Here is a 15,054-nt window from a genome sequence, read left to right as displayed (position 1 = left end):
AGTGAGATTAGGTCAGACAGAGAGACAGACTCCTACATACACAGGGACCGGGATCCACCTGGCAAGCCCACTAGAGGGCGATGCCCTGCACATCTGCCACCAGGCTCAGCAACAGTCATTTTTTTGGCACCTGATGCATAGGCCAACTTGCTCTAATTGATGGAGCCATGGCTGATGAAGGGGAAGAGAAATATATTGTGTTGGGCAGATAAAATGTATTATGCTCACTTTGTAAAAGATGACGCTGCCCACGTGGAGGCCGTTGCCCAGGTGATATTAATGTGTGTTGGGGGCAGGCAGAATCCTTGTAGCCTGGGGCTTGGTTTTGGGATTAAGCCTTTCCTACCCTTTTTGATGTAGGGCGGTACAATCCAATCATGCCTCAGAGAAGTGACTGTATTAGAGACTTCCCTGTTTTGTATATTGGATTAAAGATTTGGATTTCTACACTATAAAATGGGGGCAGAACGAGAGCTTGCGCTCTTGGTTCCTGAGATTAGCAGAGGAGAGAGCAGAGAGCAAAGAGAGGCCACGTGGAGGAGACCAGGAGAAGCAGCCAAGATGGCGGAGTGCTGAGTGAGATGTCAGTTTGTGTAGAGTTTGTATCTGGGATAAGGAAGGAGATGGGGAACTGAGGAGAATAAGGCTGGTGAGCTAGAAACCTTTGATTCTAGGAAACTCGGATAAGTCAGTGGCTTTGTGAGCACTGAATGTGAGTGGGTTTTGGAGCCCAGTGTGTGTTTTTACTTGCCCGCCGGGTGCAAGCTAGAATTAAAGACTATGGCCCACCAGTTTGTGGCTCCGTTGTTTCTTTACTGACTGTCCGAATCCAATGCGAACCTGCATGGGCCTGGTGGCTGCTTTGATAGTGGCCCTGGCCGTGGATACTGGCTTTACATACTGCTCACAAAAATTAGGGGATATTTTATAACTTCATATTCATTTTGAAATATCCCCTAATTTTTGTTAGCAGTGTAGGAAAGGGGGAGGAGTGAAAAAGCAGATGGTTGCTTCTGTGTGCCCTGACCCGGAATATAACCTAGGACATCTATGTAAGGTATTTTTCCCTGCTGAGGAAGAAGGACATAGCCATAGAGTGTGGAATAGCAAAAGCTTTATTTAGTACAGCGCTTCCTGGACGATGTTCCCTGGTCCAGGGGACAGAGGCCAGGGTTAGTTGCATGGAGGAAACCGTGTGGGGCATATTTAAAGGGTTGTCTAGGGTGGTCAAGCTAATATGGCATAGTGAAATTTCACTGGCTGGCAGATAGTCTCTCTTTTCCAAAGTACTTCTGGGAAGTTTCTTTTGGTGTGCATGGGTATGGGCTTGTCTAGTCAAAGTTCCCAGGCTGGTTTCTCACGCGACCTTCCCCCATTGCTCACACCTTACAATCTACATACCAGGCTGATGTTCTACCACTGAGCAAACCAGCCAGGACCAACAGACTGCATTTAGTTAATGCTGGGTGTTGGGCAGATAAAATATATTATGCTCACTTTGTTAAAGATGACGCTGCCCACGTGGAGGCCTTCGCCCAGGTGATATTAATGTGTGTCTCTGTGGGCAGGCAGGATCGTTGTAGCCTGGGGCTTGGTTTTGAAATTAAGCCTTTCCCACCCTTTTTAATGTGGGGCGGTACAATCCAATCATGCCTCAGAGAAGTGACTTTGTATTAGAGACTTCCCTATTGTGTATATTGGATTAAAGGTTTGGATTTCTACACTATAAAATAGGGGCAGAACGGGAGCTTGCCCTCTCTTGGTTCCTGAGATTAGCATTAGAGAGCAGAGAGCAAAGAGAGGCCACGTGGAGGAGGCCAGGGGAAGCAGCCAAGATGGCGGAGTGTTGGGTGAGGGAACCGAGAGCTAGAATAGGAGCTTGCTCCCCCTTGGTTCCTGGGATGATTAGCATGAGAGAGCAGAGGGAGCAGAGCAGAGTGCAGAAAGAGGCCATGTGGCCAGGAGAAGCAGCCAAGATGGCGGAGTATTGAGTGAGAGGCCAGTTTGTGCAGTTTGACGCTGGAGAAGGAAGGAGATGGGGAACAGAGGTGAATAAGTCTGGTGAGCTAGAAACCTTTGATTCTAGGAAATTCGGATAAGTCAGTAGCTTTGTGAGCACTGAATGTGAGTGGGTTCTGGAGCCCAGTGTATGTTTTTACTTGCCCGCCGGGTGCAAGCTAGAATTAAAGACTATGGCCCACCAGTTTTTGGCTCCATTGTTTCTTTACCGACTGTCCAAATCCAATGCGAACCTGCATGAGCCAGGCGTCTGCTTTGATAGTGGCAGCCCTGGCTACTGGCTTTACATTTGGCGTAGTCTGTGGCAGGATTCGATACAGATCGGCAAGGAGCCTTTGAGTGGTGGAGTAGAGGACTGGCTAGTGTTAGGGTTCCCCATGGCTGTCCTTTTGGGGATCGTAGGCTGGCTGACTTTTACAGCCATGCATGAGGAAACTGAGAGCTCTGTGGAAGAGGCTGCCCGGGACCTGCAAACCGAGCAGTGGAAGGAGCTGGAATAAACGCAGGAGAAACCGATGCTGACCCTGGAGCTGGAGGAAGCGCTGGAGGAGGAGACAGACCAGGTTTGCGAGATTCGCCTGGAAATGGAGCAGCTGCTGGAGGAGGATTCACAGGTTCGTGAGTTTTAGATTGCCCTGAACGTTGTGGAGAGCCAGCAGCGGCAGGAAGCTGGGGCTGAGGCTGAGGCTGAGGCCAGGTCTGGAGCTGCAAGGTCTGCGGAGCAGAAGGCGGCAGTGGCCCGGGGCTTGACCCTGGCAGCAGGAGTTGATGTTTCCAGTTTCTCTTTGGAGGATGAGGAGAATCGGGCTGGAGTTGCAATCCGTGGTCTCCATGAGAGCCCAGCTGGAAGGAGCACCTACTATGGCCCTGGTAGGTCTGCAATTTTGAGACATAGGGCTTGACATGTTCTCCGGAGCAGAGATGGAAATGCTGACTGCCATTGCCATGTGCTCCTCTTTGGGACAGTGTAAGACCTGCCAGGATGGCAGGGATGAGGGGGGTGGCTGATGCCCCATGTGCATGGACTGATTTCCTGGACTATGACCAGAGTGGGCATTGGCTCCTTTGTTGGATGGATTTACAGATTATGGATTTTGGACAATGTGAAATACCCTGATGGGGGTGGGGGGTGGCTTTGCTGGAAGCACTCCCCTGCCCCGGGAAGCTTTTCCCGAAGGCCGAGGACATTTTGCACTTTGGGTAAAGTGCTCAGAGACTGGTGAAGTGTACCTTTGTGATTGTTGAAACTGTATGATTTGTCATGTTGTAATTTGTGTAATGTGCCTAATTTCCTTGCACAGGGATGCCGGTGATGTAGATTGTGGGTAGTAAAGTGAGCATAGGGGTGGATTGTTGGGCAGATAAAATATATTATGCTCACTTTGTTAAAGATGACGCTGCCCACGTGGAGGCCTTCGCCCAGGTGATATTAATGTGTGTCTCTGTGGGCAGGCAGGATCGTTGTAGCCTGAGGCTTGGTTTTGGGATTAAGCCTTTCCCACCCTTTTTGATGTAGGGTGGTACAATCCCATCTTGACTTAGATAGGTGACTTTGTATTAGAGCAGGGGTCCCCAAACTTTTTACACAGGGGGATAGTTCACTGTTCCTCAGACCACTGGAGGGCCGGACTATAAAAAAAAACTATGAACAAATCCCTATGCACACTGCACATATCTTATTTTAAAGTAAAAAAACAAAACGAGAACAAATACAATATTTAAAATAAAGAGCAAGTACATTTAAATCAACAAACTGACCAGTATTTCAATGGGAACTATGTTCCTCTCACTGACCACCAATGAAAGAGGTGCCCCTTCCGGAAGTGCTGTGGAGGCCGGATAAATGGCCTCAGGGGGCCGCATGTGGCCCGCGGGCCGTAGTTTGGGGACCCCTGTATAAGAGACTTCCCTATTGTGTATATTGGATTAAAGGTTTGGATTTCTACACTATAAAATAGGGGCAGAATAGGAGCTTGCTCCCCCTTGGTTCCTGGGATGATTAGCATGAGAGAGCAGAGGGAGCAGAGCAGAGTGCAGAAAGAGGCCATGTGGCCAGGAGAAGCAGCCAAGATGGCGGAGTATTGAGAGGCCAGTTTGTGCAGTTTGACGCTGGAGAAGGAAGGAGATGGGGAACAGAGGTGAATAAGTCTGGTGAGCTAGAAACCTTTGATTCTAGGAAATTCGGATAAGTCAGTAGCTTTGTGAGCACTGAATGTGAGTGGGTTTTGGAGCCCAGTGTGTTTTTACTTGGCCGGGTGCAAGCTAGAATTAAAGACTATGGCCTACCAGCAGGGGTCCCCAAACTGCGGCCCCCTGAGGCCATTTATCCAGCTCCCACTGCACTTCCGGAAGGGGCACCTCTTTCATTGGTGGTCAGTGAGAGGAGCATAGTTCCCATTGAAATACTGGTCAGTTTGTTGATTTAAATTTACTTGTTCTTTATTTTAAATATTGTATTTGTTCCCTTTTTGTTTTTTTTACTTTAAAATAAGATATGTGCAGTGTGCATAGGGATTTGTTCATAGTTTTTTTTATAGTCTGGCCCTCCAATGGTCTGAGGAAAAGTGAACTGGCCCCCTGTCTAAAAAGTTTGGGGACCCCTGGCTTACCAGTTTTTGGCTCCATTGTTTCTTTACTGACTGTCCGAATCCAATGCGAACCTGCATGAGCCAGACGGCTGCTTTGATAGTGGCAGCCCTGGCTACTGGCTTTACACTGGGCAAATAAGTTTTAACAAATGTTTTTTAAGTATGCTTGCTTATTTTGCATTGGCCTGGGCAGAGCCATGTGTACTAGTCTGTGAAAGGCTGCAGTGCTTGCCCTCAGGGCTGGAAATTGCAAATTGTAGATTACTTTCCTGCTTGGGAGGGGCCATCCTATCACTAATGTTTGCTGGAGAAGAGGTTTTCCCCCCAGCCTGTTTTGCAGGAAGGGGAGTGCAGGTGTGGAACCAGAGCTGAGGGGCATTGGGAGCTCTGCTGAGGCTGGTGGGGGCCTTTGACTCCAGGAGGAACCAGAGAAAATTTTCTGGGTTGTGAAACCGCATAGTGAAGAGTGCGTTAGGGCTTTGGGAACTCTGACTTTAATAAATGGAATGGCCTACCATTTTGGGGGGCTCCATTGTTTCTTTACTGTCTGCCCAAATCCAATGAGAACCTGCATGGCCACGACGGTGGTGGCCACTGGCCATACAGTTAGAAAATTTTAATTTTAGATTATCCTGTGTCTTTAGGTGTCTGAGTTCACAAGGGCATTGTGCAGGCCTCCCCTGAGCTTGTCAGGTTCAGCATGCCAGGGGAGGAAAGGTCAGTGGAGGACCTGAACTGGGAGACCAGCAATGTTACAGGGGAGGAAAGGTTACCCTGGCTTTGAGGTCCTGTTTTTCCAGTTTTACCCGTTTCTAGGCACCTGGGCCTTTCTACCCTGGGCCCCTTCTGTATTTGGCCTATTCTCCTTGCTCTGCTCCTGCCTACCACAGGTTTACCAGCCCCATTTCTGACTCCCACTTCGTACATTTTTAAGTCTATACTAGATTTTTTTTAAAACCCACAAAACCGAAGATTTTGCACTTGTATGGGATAGCAAAATCATTTTTAAAAATTAATAATCATGTAGTGGTAAATACCTTAATTAAAAAAAAACACACACACAAAACTATGCGCTTGCTGTGATTGCTCCTCCCAAAAATTGTTTGGTTTTTCCTAAAGAAATGCTAACAAATGTCTTGAGGCCTGTTACCCTGGGGTGCCCAGGACACCTGCATTCTGAGTCAATCTTCCGCGCTGGGGGCAGTGTCACAGTACAACCTGGTGGCCCATGCAATGCGGAGCCGGCAGAACCGCGGTTGGAGGGGAGATACATAGTCGGTTTTTCAGTACCTCCCCCACCTCCGCGCGTGTGTAAGCGGGCCGTGGTGAAGGTGAGGGTGTTTGAAGCTCAGGTCCTAACAGTTCTTCGGCACCACCCTCACGGAGTGCATGCGTGTAAGGGTGTGTGGTGGGGGTGGTGTGCAGCACAGGTCCTAGCAGCTTAAAAAATACTTAAATGCTCTCTAAATACTAAAATTTGGCTTGTCTCTCTAGCACGAGTCATTTATGGGGAATGTGACAATCCCTGTAAGATTTCTGGATTGACAACGTAGGCAGCCCACTAGACAGAGAGTGAAGCGCCCCATTGACAAGACCCGGGTGGAGCGCACAACGCTGCCAGGGCCGTGCGTGCAGCGCGACGCCGTCCCCGCCCCGCGAATCCCGGGCGCCATCCTTGTCCCAGTCCAGCTCTGCTTCCCTGCCTTCTGTCTGCGTCCGCATCCCGGTCCGTACCCTCCAGCCTCTCTGCCCGTCCTCTCTCGGAAGATCCCCCGCCGCCGCCGCCCTGGCGCTCCCCGCGGGCCCCGCCGAGGCCACCTGCGCCCTGTGCCAGCGCGTGCCCCGAGAGCCGGTGCACGCCGATTGTGGCCACCGCTTCTGCCGGTCGTGCGTGGTGCGCTTCTGGGCAGAGGAGGACGGGCCGTTCCCGTGTCCCGAGTGCGCCGATGACTGCTGGCAGCGCGCTGTGGAGCCCAGCCGGCCGCCGCTCAGCCGCCGCCTGCTGGCGCTTGAGGAGGCGGCCGCAGCCCCTGCGCGCGATGGTCCAGCCTCGGAGGCGGCTCTGCAGCTGCTCTGCCGCGCCGATGGAGGCCCGCTGTGTGCTGCCTGCCGGATGGCGGCGGGGCCCGAGCCGCCGGAGTGGGAGCCCCGCTGGAGGAAGGCGCTGCGCGGCAAGGTGCGCTGCCATCCCCTTCCCGATCCGGTTTACCGTCCCCAGACGGCGTCCTGAGCCTCCCCATCCTACTGCGGACGGTGCCCTGTCCACCCTCCCCGTCCTCCGGACGATGTCCTATACCGAAATTTCCCACCCCGGGTCAGTGTCTCTCCGTCTTAAACCCATTCCCTCTTGCCCATCCTTTTCCCTTTGGACTCTCCTTTCCCACCTCCCACCCGCAGATGGCGCTCTGCGCCGGTTCCGCACCTATGCCTAGTTTTCCCTAAACCCAATCCTTGCATTTTACTGCTCCTCCTTCGGGCATGACGTAATTCTGCGGCTTCCTACCCGTTACGTGTGAATACTTATTTGAGCCTGTTTAGCGGATAAGACCCCTCTGAATTCCAGTATCCTCCTCTCAGCCCTCCCTAGGTCTTTCCAATACTTTCTTCTGTTACCTTACCTGCATTGCATATGGTACCTGACCCTGGGTGGAAACCCACCAACTGGCGACCCAGGGACCCGCCCTTGTTGGTTGTGGGCGCTCAACGTCATTTATGAGAGAATAGCCAATCGGACTGTACTATGTATTAACTCTTGTTGGGCGTTCTTCCTGCCAGGTGGTGAGGGTCCTATCATCTGGGTCAGTGCACACAGCCAGTGCCAGTGGCTAGCGGACCCTGGGTGTAGCTGTGCTCACCCTGAAGGGGCCACATGCAGTTTCATTGGGATTTCCAGAGTGACCCTGCCAGGGCTGTACCTCTTGAAAAGGATGTGGTGACTACTTTTGGCAGAAACCACCCAAAAACTTTTTTTTTAAGACAAAGCTTTTTTTTTTTTTTTTTTTTTTTTGAGACAGAGAGGGATAGACAGGGACGACAGACAGGAACGGAGAGAGATAAGAAGCATCAATCAGTTTTTCGTTGTGACACCTTAGTTGTTCATTGATTGCTTTCTCATATGTGCCTTGACCGCGGGCCTTCAGCAGACCAAGTAACCCCTTGCTCCAGCCAGCGACCTTGGATTCAAGCTTGTGAGCCTTGCTCAAACCAGATGAGCCCGTGCTCAAGCTGGCGACCCCGGGGTCTCGAACCTGGGTCCTCCGCATCTCAGTCCAACGCTTTATCCACTGCGCCACCACCTGGTCAGGCAAGACAAAGCTTTTTTTAAGTGATTGATTTTAGAGAGAGAGGAAGGGAGATACAGTGGGAAAGAAAAAGAGAGAAACATTGATCTGTTCATTTATTCATGTATTCATTGATTGATTCTTGTGTGAGCCCTGAGTTGGGATCAAACCTATAACCTTGCGGCCCTGGCCGGTTGGCTCAGTCGTAGAGCGTCGGCCTGGCGTGCGGGGGACCCGGGTTCGATTCCCTGCCAGGGCACATAGGAGAAGCGCCCATTTGCTTCTCCACCCCAACCCCCTCCTTCCTCTCTGTCTCTCTCTTCCCCTCCCGCAGCCGAGGCTCCATTGGAGCAAAGATGGCCCGGGTGCTGGGGATGGCTCCTTGGCCTCTCTGCCCCAGGCGCTAGAGTGTTTCTGGTCGCGGCAGAGCAATGCCCCCTGGTGGGCAGAGCATCGCCCCTGGTGGGCGTGCCAGGTGGATCCCGGTCAGGCGCATGCGGGAGTCTGACTGTTTCTCCCCATTTCCAGTTTCAGAAAAAAATACAAAAAAAAAAAACCCACAAAAAAACCCCTATAACCTTGCTGTGTCAGGATGATGTTCTAACCAACTGAGCTGTTGGGCCAGGGCTCTGGTTAGATTCTTTTCTTTTCTTTTTTTTTGACACAGACAGTGAGAGAGAGGGACAGACAGACAGGAAGGGTTAGAGATGAGAAGCATCAATTCTTTGTAGTGGCTCCTTAGTTGTTCATTGATTGTTTTCTCGTATGTGCCTTGACTCCAGTAGAGCGAGTGACCCCTTGCTCAAGCCAGCAACCTTGGGCTCAAGCTAGTGAGCCTGTGCCCAAGCCGGATGAACCCGCCCTCAAGCCAGCGACCTCGGGATTTCAAACATGGGTCCTCAGCATCTCAGTCCGACGCTCTATCAGCTGGTCAGGCTCTGGTTAGATTCTTAGCATGGGATTTTGTATAAGGCTTCCTTTCGGAGCAAGCTGTGTGGGGTCACTAAGATCCCTCTGGTACCTGCAGACTGTTAGTACCATTCTAGCAGGCCAGGACCATGAGGTGGGGCTTTCTGGATAGCCAGGCCTTTACTGAACTTGGGAGGTATGTCCTCTGGCCTGGATTATGGGAGCAGTGTCCCAAACTTTCAAGTGTAGCCACCTACCAGATAACCAGTGTCTCTCCCCAGGAGAATAAGGGGTCCGTGGAGATCATGAGGAAAGATCTGAATGATGCTCGGGACCTACACGGCCAGGCTGAGTCTGCTGCTGCTGTGTGGAAGGCAAGTTGGAGTGGCTTGGGGTCTGCATGAGTGAGGGGACACGGGTATGTACTCTGACCCTATCTGGCCCAGCCTTGGGATGCAGCTGAGCCCTCTGTAGCAAGACACTCCTTGAGATGGTCAGCAAGGGGCTGCGGGCTTTCCTGGGTGCAGCCTGAGGACACCAGTCTCCTTCCTGCCCCCTCCCTGCAGGGACACGTGATGGACCGCAGGAAGAAGGCCCTGACAGACTATAGGAAGCTTCGGACCTTCTTTGTGGAGGAAGAGGAGCGCTTCCTGCAGGAGGCAGAAAAAGAGGAAGGGTCTCCCGAGGATGAGGATGCTGACCCCGCAGAGAGGTTCAGGTCGCTCCTGCAAGCCCTTTCGGAGCTGGAGCAGAGGCACTCTAACCTGGGTCTCAGCATGCTGCTCCAGGTGGGCCTCCACCCAACCCTGAAGGCCTGAAGCTACCAAGAGGAGGCTTAAGGCTGGGCCTGGCCTTTGTTTTGGGCTGAATTTCAAGAATGAATGATCCAGGAGGCTCCCCAGCCTCCACATCACTAGTGGTGTTGCATGGTGGGAGTACTGGGTCCCTGTCCTACTCTAATGCTTTGTAGGCAGGAGCTGTCCATGGGGTTCAGGCTGTCTGAGCATCAGGCACAAGGACCCCTAGGAAGGCAGCAGTCATCTGACCTTTGCCCTGCATGTCCTCATATCTTATACCTAACCCTTAAGGCTCTGGGTTCTTTGTACCTCCTCTTATCCTGAGCCAGAAACCCCTTCCTTCCGTTCCCTGGGGTAAGAGGTGTCATTTTACTCTAGGAATGCTGGTGGGTGGTGATTTTGGGTGATGCTTGGGGGTTTGGCTTCAGTCTTGGGGAGACGTCTGTGACTGGTGGGACTATGACATGGTCACCTGGGTTTCAGGACAGCAGCTCCCTCCTTCCCCCCTCCCTTCTACCCCTTTTTCTCCTGTTTCTTTCTCCCTGCAGTGATGCCAGGCAGAGGAAGCTCACTTGACCCTGGCCCAGCCCCCAGCAGCTCCTCCAGCCGCCTCCTTCAGGACCCTGGAGGGCCTTCACCTAGGTATAGACTGGGCTTCCTACTGTAGGTGCCACCCTTGGTTGTCCCCTCAGCAGCGTGTGTTTTTCTTTACCCTCGAGTATTTGTGTTTCTGGGCTATAAAATCAGCCTCACTGTGGAGACCTGAAGTGGTGGTGGTGGTGGTGGTGGTGGTGATGGTGGTGGGTGGTGGGGCATAACCTGTGTCTTGTTCTGTCTCTTCATAAAGCTGTTGTTGCTGCTGTCCGGTCTCTTTAGATCTGCCTGGGGTCTCTGTGGCAGCTGTTGTAACAGCTGCCGGGTGGCTGGGTTGTCCACACCTGGCATCTGCCCCCTTTAAATGCTGTCCACGAGGGACCTGTTCCACCTAGGCTTGAAGACACCTGTCTGAGCATCAGGCACAGGAGTTAAGGTTAAATTTGGGTTGATCATCAAAGGAAAGGCGGCCTAGGACTCCCAGATGGGGAAGGTGGGCAGTTAGGTGGGTCTGTCACTCATGTTTGAGATCCTTACAGTGTGTTTCTTCCATAAACCACCCATAGCTCAATTTCTGTGTGCAGGAATGGCTTCTAGGTTCTCATGGGTCTAAGAAGTCAACCCCCTTGCACCTCACATTGCAGCTCTGTCACCTGTGTCTCCCAGTGTGTCTGTTGGCTGTTCTTTCTTCTCCATCATTGTCCCTTAGGAGCTGGCTGGGAGTGCTATCAGTCCTGCTGTGCCCCTATCTTTCTTTGCTTCATAGTTCCTCCCATGGGGGAATTTAGTAAAATCTCTGACTTTGTGGCAGTATCATTGTGTAGATGAGTTTCAAGGGACAAAAATGCCACATAGTTATAGGACAAAGGGTCTGTGCATTAGCACAGACAGACATTTAGGATGGCTGGGAGTCACCCTGAACTAGTGGCTTTGTTGTGATCAATGGGCCATTTCTGGACAAAGTCTCTCAGGCTTGGGTGCCACCAGCTCGTGTTTTTGTGAATTTGGGGCTGGCACTCCTAGAGCTCAGATCAGGGTTTGCTTGCATCCCTCCTTCCTGTCTCCAGTGCCTCATGATTAGGGCTGGGGGACTTCTGCAAGTAGGTCTTCTCTGTTATGGGCTCCCACCTCCACCAAGTGACATTGGAGAGCTGGCCCAGGACACTGTGGACCGAGCCCCAGATGTCTGCTGGGAAACCTGCCCATTCTTCCCCTCAGTTGGAGACTTGTGCAGCCAGAAAGGTGGTGCCTAGTGGTGCTGGGCTCTGGGGGCTGGGGAGAGACATGAGGTACACCTGCATAGACTTGCTTTCTTTGTGACAATGGTGGACCTCTTTGCAGCTCTCACATGCTATCTATATAAGGGTGATTGGCAGATTGTATATCAGAAAGAGAGAGAGAGAGAGAGAGTCATCTTGTCAAACTGAATGACTTGGGCCAAATAACACTAAGTAATCCTGACCCCTCAGATTAGGGGTTAGTACCAGGGGCACCCTTCTGGCTTCTTCCAGACTCTGGGGGACATAGGACAAAGCCACTCGACTTGTGTCCAATAGGGAGCCTGGTTTGGGCTCCTTGAGGCTCCAGTGAGGCCTGACTACTCCCTCACGGCTTTTCTGAGAGTATGGGCAGTGAGAGCTTACATCATCTTTATTTATGGGTTTATGTATTCAGTACTGAGATGCAGTACCTACCTGTCATCATCAGAGCTCAGTGGGAAAGTCATAGGTAGTTGGGAACTGCCGCCCATTTTCAGTCTCAGATCCATAGTACAAGGGGAGCAGAGACAGATGGTGAGGGCAGTTTCACACTCAGCGTGTTTATGCATCATATTAATGGGGAGCTGCTGACACCCTTTGAGACTTGCATGTGAAGACACTGGTGAGTTACCCTACGCAGAAATCAGAGACCCAAAGGCAGGGTGTGAGTGGGAATGCCATGTGGGGTATGGACTGGCACTTTCATTTGGGAGAGCACCCAAAGGGTCAAACTAAATAAGTGTGGGAGTCAGGCCAGCAAGTCAGGCCAATAGAAGGTTAGAGGGAGCCAGTCCGCACGACCAACCTTGCTTCCCATACCACGTGGAGGTTCCAGTGTTTACCAGAATCCCCTTGGGGCTCAAAGATTCACTATAAATTCTCCCAGAGCTTGCTGAAGGTGTTTGTTCACGGTGATGTTTATCATGGGGAGAAGGGACAGGTTAATGGGCTGCCAACTTATCCTAGAGGCAGTGGTGCCACCTGCAGGAGAGGTAGAGCTGCCTTACCCTGGGGAAATGGGGGTCAGAGGACGTGAGAACTACCTGCAGCAATCTGGCGGGAACACTGCCGTTGGTTTACTGCCACCAGTGGACAAAATGGTGCTCGGAATGGTTTCCACAGATGAAGTGGTTGGACTTACAAAAAATGCCTCTTCAAGGGGTCCCAGGGCCATAGTAGCAGAAAGAGCACTAGATACTTGCAGTGGTTCACACAGAGTAAGCAGGTAACTCCTACAGATCAGGAAGAGCCCAAAGCAGCTGGAGTGAAAGAATACAGGCCAGGGTGAGGACAAGCAGGTGAGAGGAGCCACAAGCCCAGAGGGAGAGGCTCAAACCTGTTAAACCTGGAAATCACACCAGCCCCTGGCCCTGCACTGCTGCTGAGTTTTGCAGTATCACAGATGTCATCTGATGTAGGGCTTAATGACCCTACACCCAGGGACCCTGCCCCCTGATGTTTCCATTATAGCTCTCTCCAGGCCCACAGGGATTGCACGTGCAGGTGTTCCTCACTGTGGAAGCCGGAGGTCAAATGGGGAATGTATGCTGTGGAGCTGGCGTCCCGAAACTACGGCCCGCGGGCCGCATGCAGCCCCCTGAGGCCATTTATCCGGCCCCCCACCGCACTTCCAGAAGGGCCACCTCTTTCATTGGTGGTCAGTGAGAGGAGCACTGTATGTGGCGGCATGAAACATAAAACTGCACTATTTGTGTAAGTTTTAAAATACATGCTATAGGACAATTTACAGTTGCAAGAACACTTAAAACTGACAAGTGGAACCCGTTAAGATAGTTGCCTATGGGGTGTGTGCGAGGGGTTTGAGTTTTGAGTTGACGGTGAACCTTCTCTGGATTCGAGTCCTCTGGAGACTTGAGCCAGCCCCTGCCCCACCACTGTCACTTGAGAGGCCAATCACATGTAGTAAGGTCCAGGTTGTCCACAACTTCTGGCCGACTGGCTGTAAATCAGGTTTGTATGGCACCTCCTCATGTTCTGTTGTTTGCTATTGGAACAATTTATGGTTTATCATATGATAAAGGACCTGACACAGGATGCAGGTGAATAGCCAGATGAAGGACATGGGGTGAGGTTGAGAGGATCCCGAGTGTAAGAGCTGCTGTCCCCATGGAGCTGGGGTGCATCACCCTCCTGGCATGAAGATGCATGCACCTGCCCAGAAGCCCTAGACCCTCTACTATTGGGACTTTCTGGAGACTTTTTCATGGAGACATGATCGGTCATTAACTATTTTCAGCCCTCTCTCCTCAGGAGGTTGGGGGTGGGGCTGAGAGTTCCATGCTGTTGATCATGACATCCTTCTGGTGGCAAGGCCCCATCCAGGAGCCCACCCATCCTTTGTTAGAGCAAAAGACTCCTATCAGAAAATTCCAACGAGTTTAGGAGCCTTGTGCCAGGAACTGGGGACAGAACCCAATATATTAATACTAATTTCTCATTTCCCAGCAAGAAAGAAAGGAAGAAGGAGGTCCCAGAAGGAATGCTATTCTGGGAAAACCTAGTCTCTAGGGCAGGGGTCCCCAAACTTTTTACACAGGGGGCCAATTCACTGTCCCTCAGACCGTTGGGGGGCCGCCACATACAGTGCTCCTCTCACTGACCACCAGTGAGAGAGGTGCCCCTTTCCGGAAGTGCGGCGGGAGCTGTATAAATGGTTTCAGGGGGCCACATGCAGCCCGTGGGCTGTAGTTTGGGGATGCCTGTGGGTCTCCAGGATAAGCCCCTGAACTTGAGGTTCATCTAGGCACAAAAACCCTTAGATGCTGTACCAGGCAGAAATTCAGTGGCTGTAAAGAAATACAGGTTGGCACTATGATACAAGGACAAGAGACCTTTAAATTCTACTTGTGTAGCTATTGTATATATGCTGGTCAATGTGCCAAGGGTTCTCCAGACCCCACGGAGCTTAAATTTAGAGCAGTAAAGACATGCAGAAGCAAGTACGCCAGGGGCTGACCTTATACAAACAGGTCTGTGCAGGTAATGTGAGACCACATGGGTGGAGGAGGGACCCTTGGCAGAGGCCCTCAGTCCAGCCCCTTCTCTCCTCCAGCTTTCTGAATACTGAGGTCTTTCGATCTGTTCAGTTTTCAGTTCTTGCGAGGGTCCAGGGCCATGCAGAGGCTGCAGCACTGAGACTTTGATTATATCATATGTTTCTTGTTTAAGCATGTGGACATACACATTGGCTGTCAATTGGTTTCTAGTTTCCAAACCTGAATGGACTTAAAACCCTACCCTGATGGCGGAGTGACATAAACCCAACCAGGAAACAATGACCAAGAGTGTATTAGAGTTCTGAGATATGGAACCAATAGTTATAAATACACAAGAGGAAATATATGAAGGTCGTCTGGAGACAGTTCCTTCTTTCTCTGGGGACATTGGCCTTCACTCAAGGTTTTCAATTGATTGGGGGAGGCCTACCCACATTGCAAAGAGTAATCTGCTTTACTCAAAGTCTATTGAGTTAGATGTTAATCACATCTAAAAAACACACAGCTCTCTAGCACTGTCTAGACTGATGTTTGAACAAATAACGGCACCATGGCCTGGCCGAACTGACATAACATTAACTGTCACAAGG

At 51.3% G+C, this 15,054-nt stretch overlaps 1 protein-coding gene across 1 annotated transcript; it reads left to right on the top strand.

Annotated features, from left to right (window-relative positions):
- Nucleotides 1-1,835: 1,835 nt before the first annotated feature.
- Nucleotides 1,836-10,469, top strand: RNF187 (ring finger protein 187). The gene is made up of 7 exons (XM_066252629.1): nt 1,836-1,850; nt 2,649-2,889; nt 5,772-6,015; nt 6,186-6,783; nt 9,079-9,171; nt 9,364-9,585; nt 10,143-10,469. The coding sequence occupies exons 1-7, from the start codon at nt 1,836-1,838 to the stop codon at nt 10,143-10,145; spliced, it is 1,416 nt and encodes a 471-aa protein (XP_066108726.1). The 3' UTR covers nt 10,146-10,469.
- The last annotated feature ends 4,585 nt before the right edge of the window (nt 10,470-15,054 follow it).

The sequence above is a fragment of the Saccopteryx bilineata genome, chromosome 1, assembly GCF_036850765.1.
Source record: "Saccopteryx bilineata isolate mSacBil1 chromosome 1, mSacBil1_pri_phased_curated, whole genome shotgun sequence".
In the NCBI taxonomy this organism is placed as follows: domain Eukaryota; kingdom Metazoa; phylum Chordata; class Mammalia; order Chiroptera; family Emballonuridae; genus Saccopteryx; species Saccopteryx bilineata.
The sequence above is the reverse complement of the archived record's forward strand: the minus strand, read 5'-3'. Positions and strand labels throughout refer to the sequence as shown.

Coding starts and splice junctions, on each gene's coding strand:
- RNF187 (XM_066252629.1), top strand. Junction 2,890..5,771: donor GAGCACCTACTATGGCCCTG/GTAGGTCTGCAA, acceptor TGGGGTGCCCAG/GACACCTGCATTCTGAGTCA. Junction 9,172..9,363: donor CTGCTGCTGCTGTGTGGAAG/GCAAGTTGGAGT, acceptor CCCTCCCTGCAG/GGACACGTGATGGACCGCAG.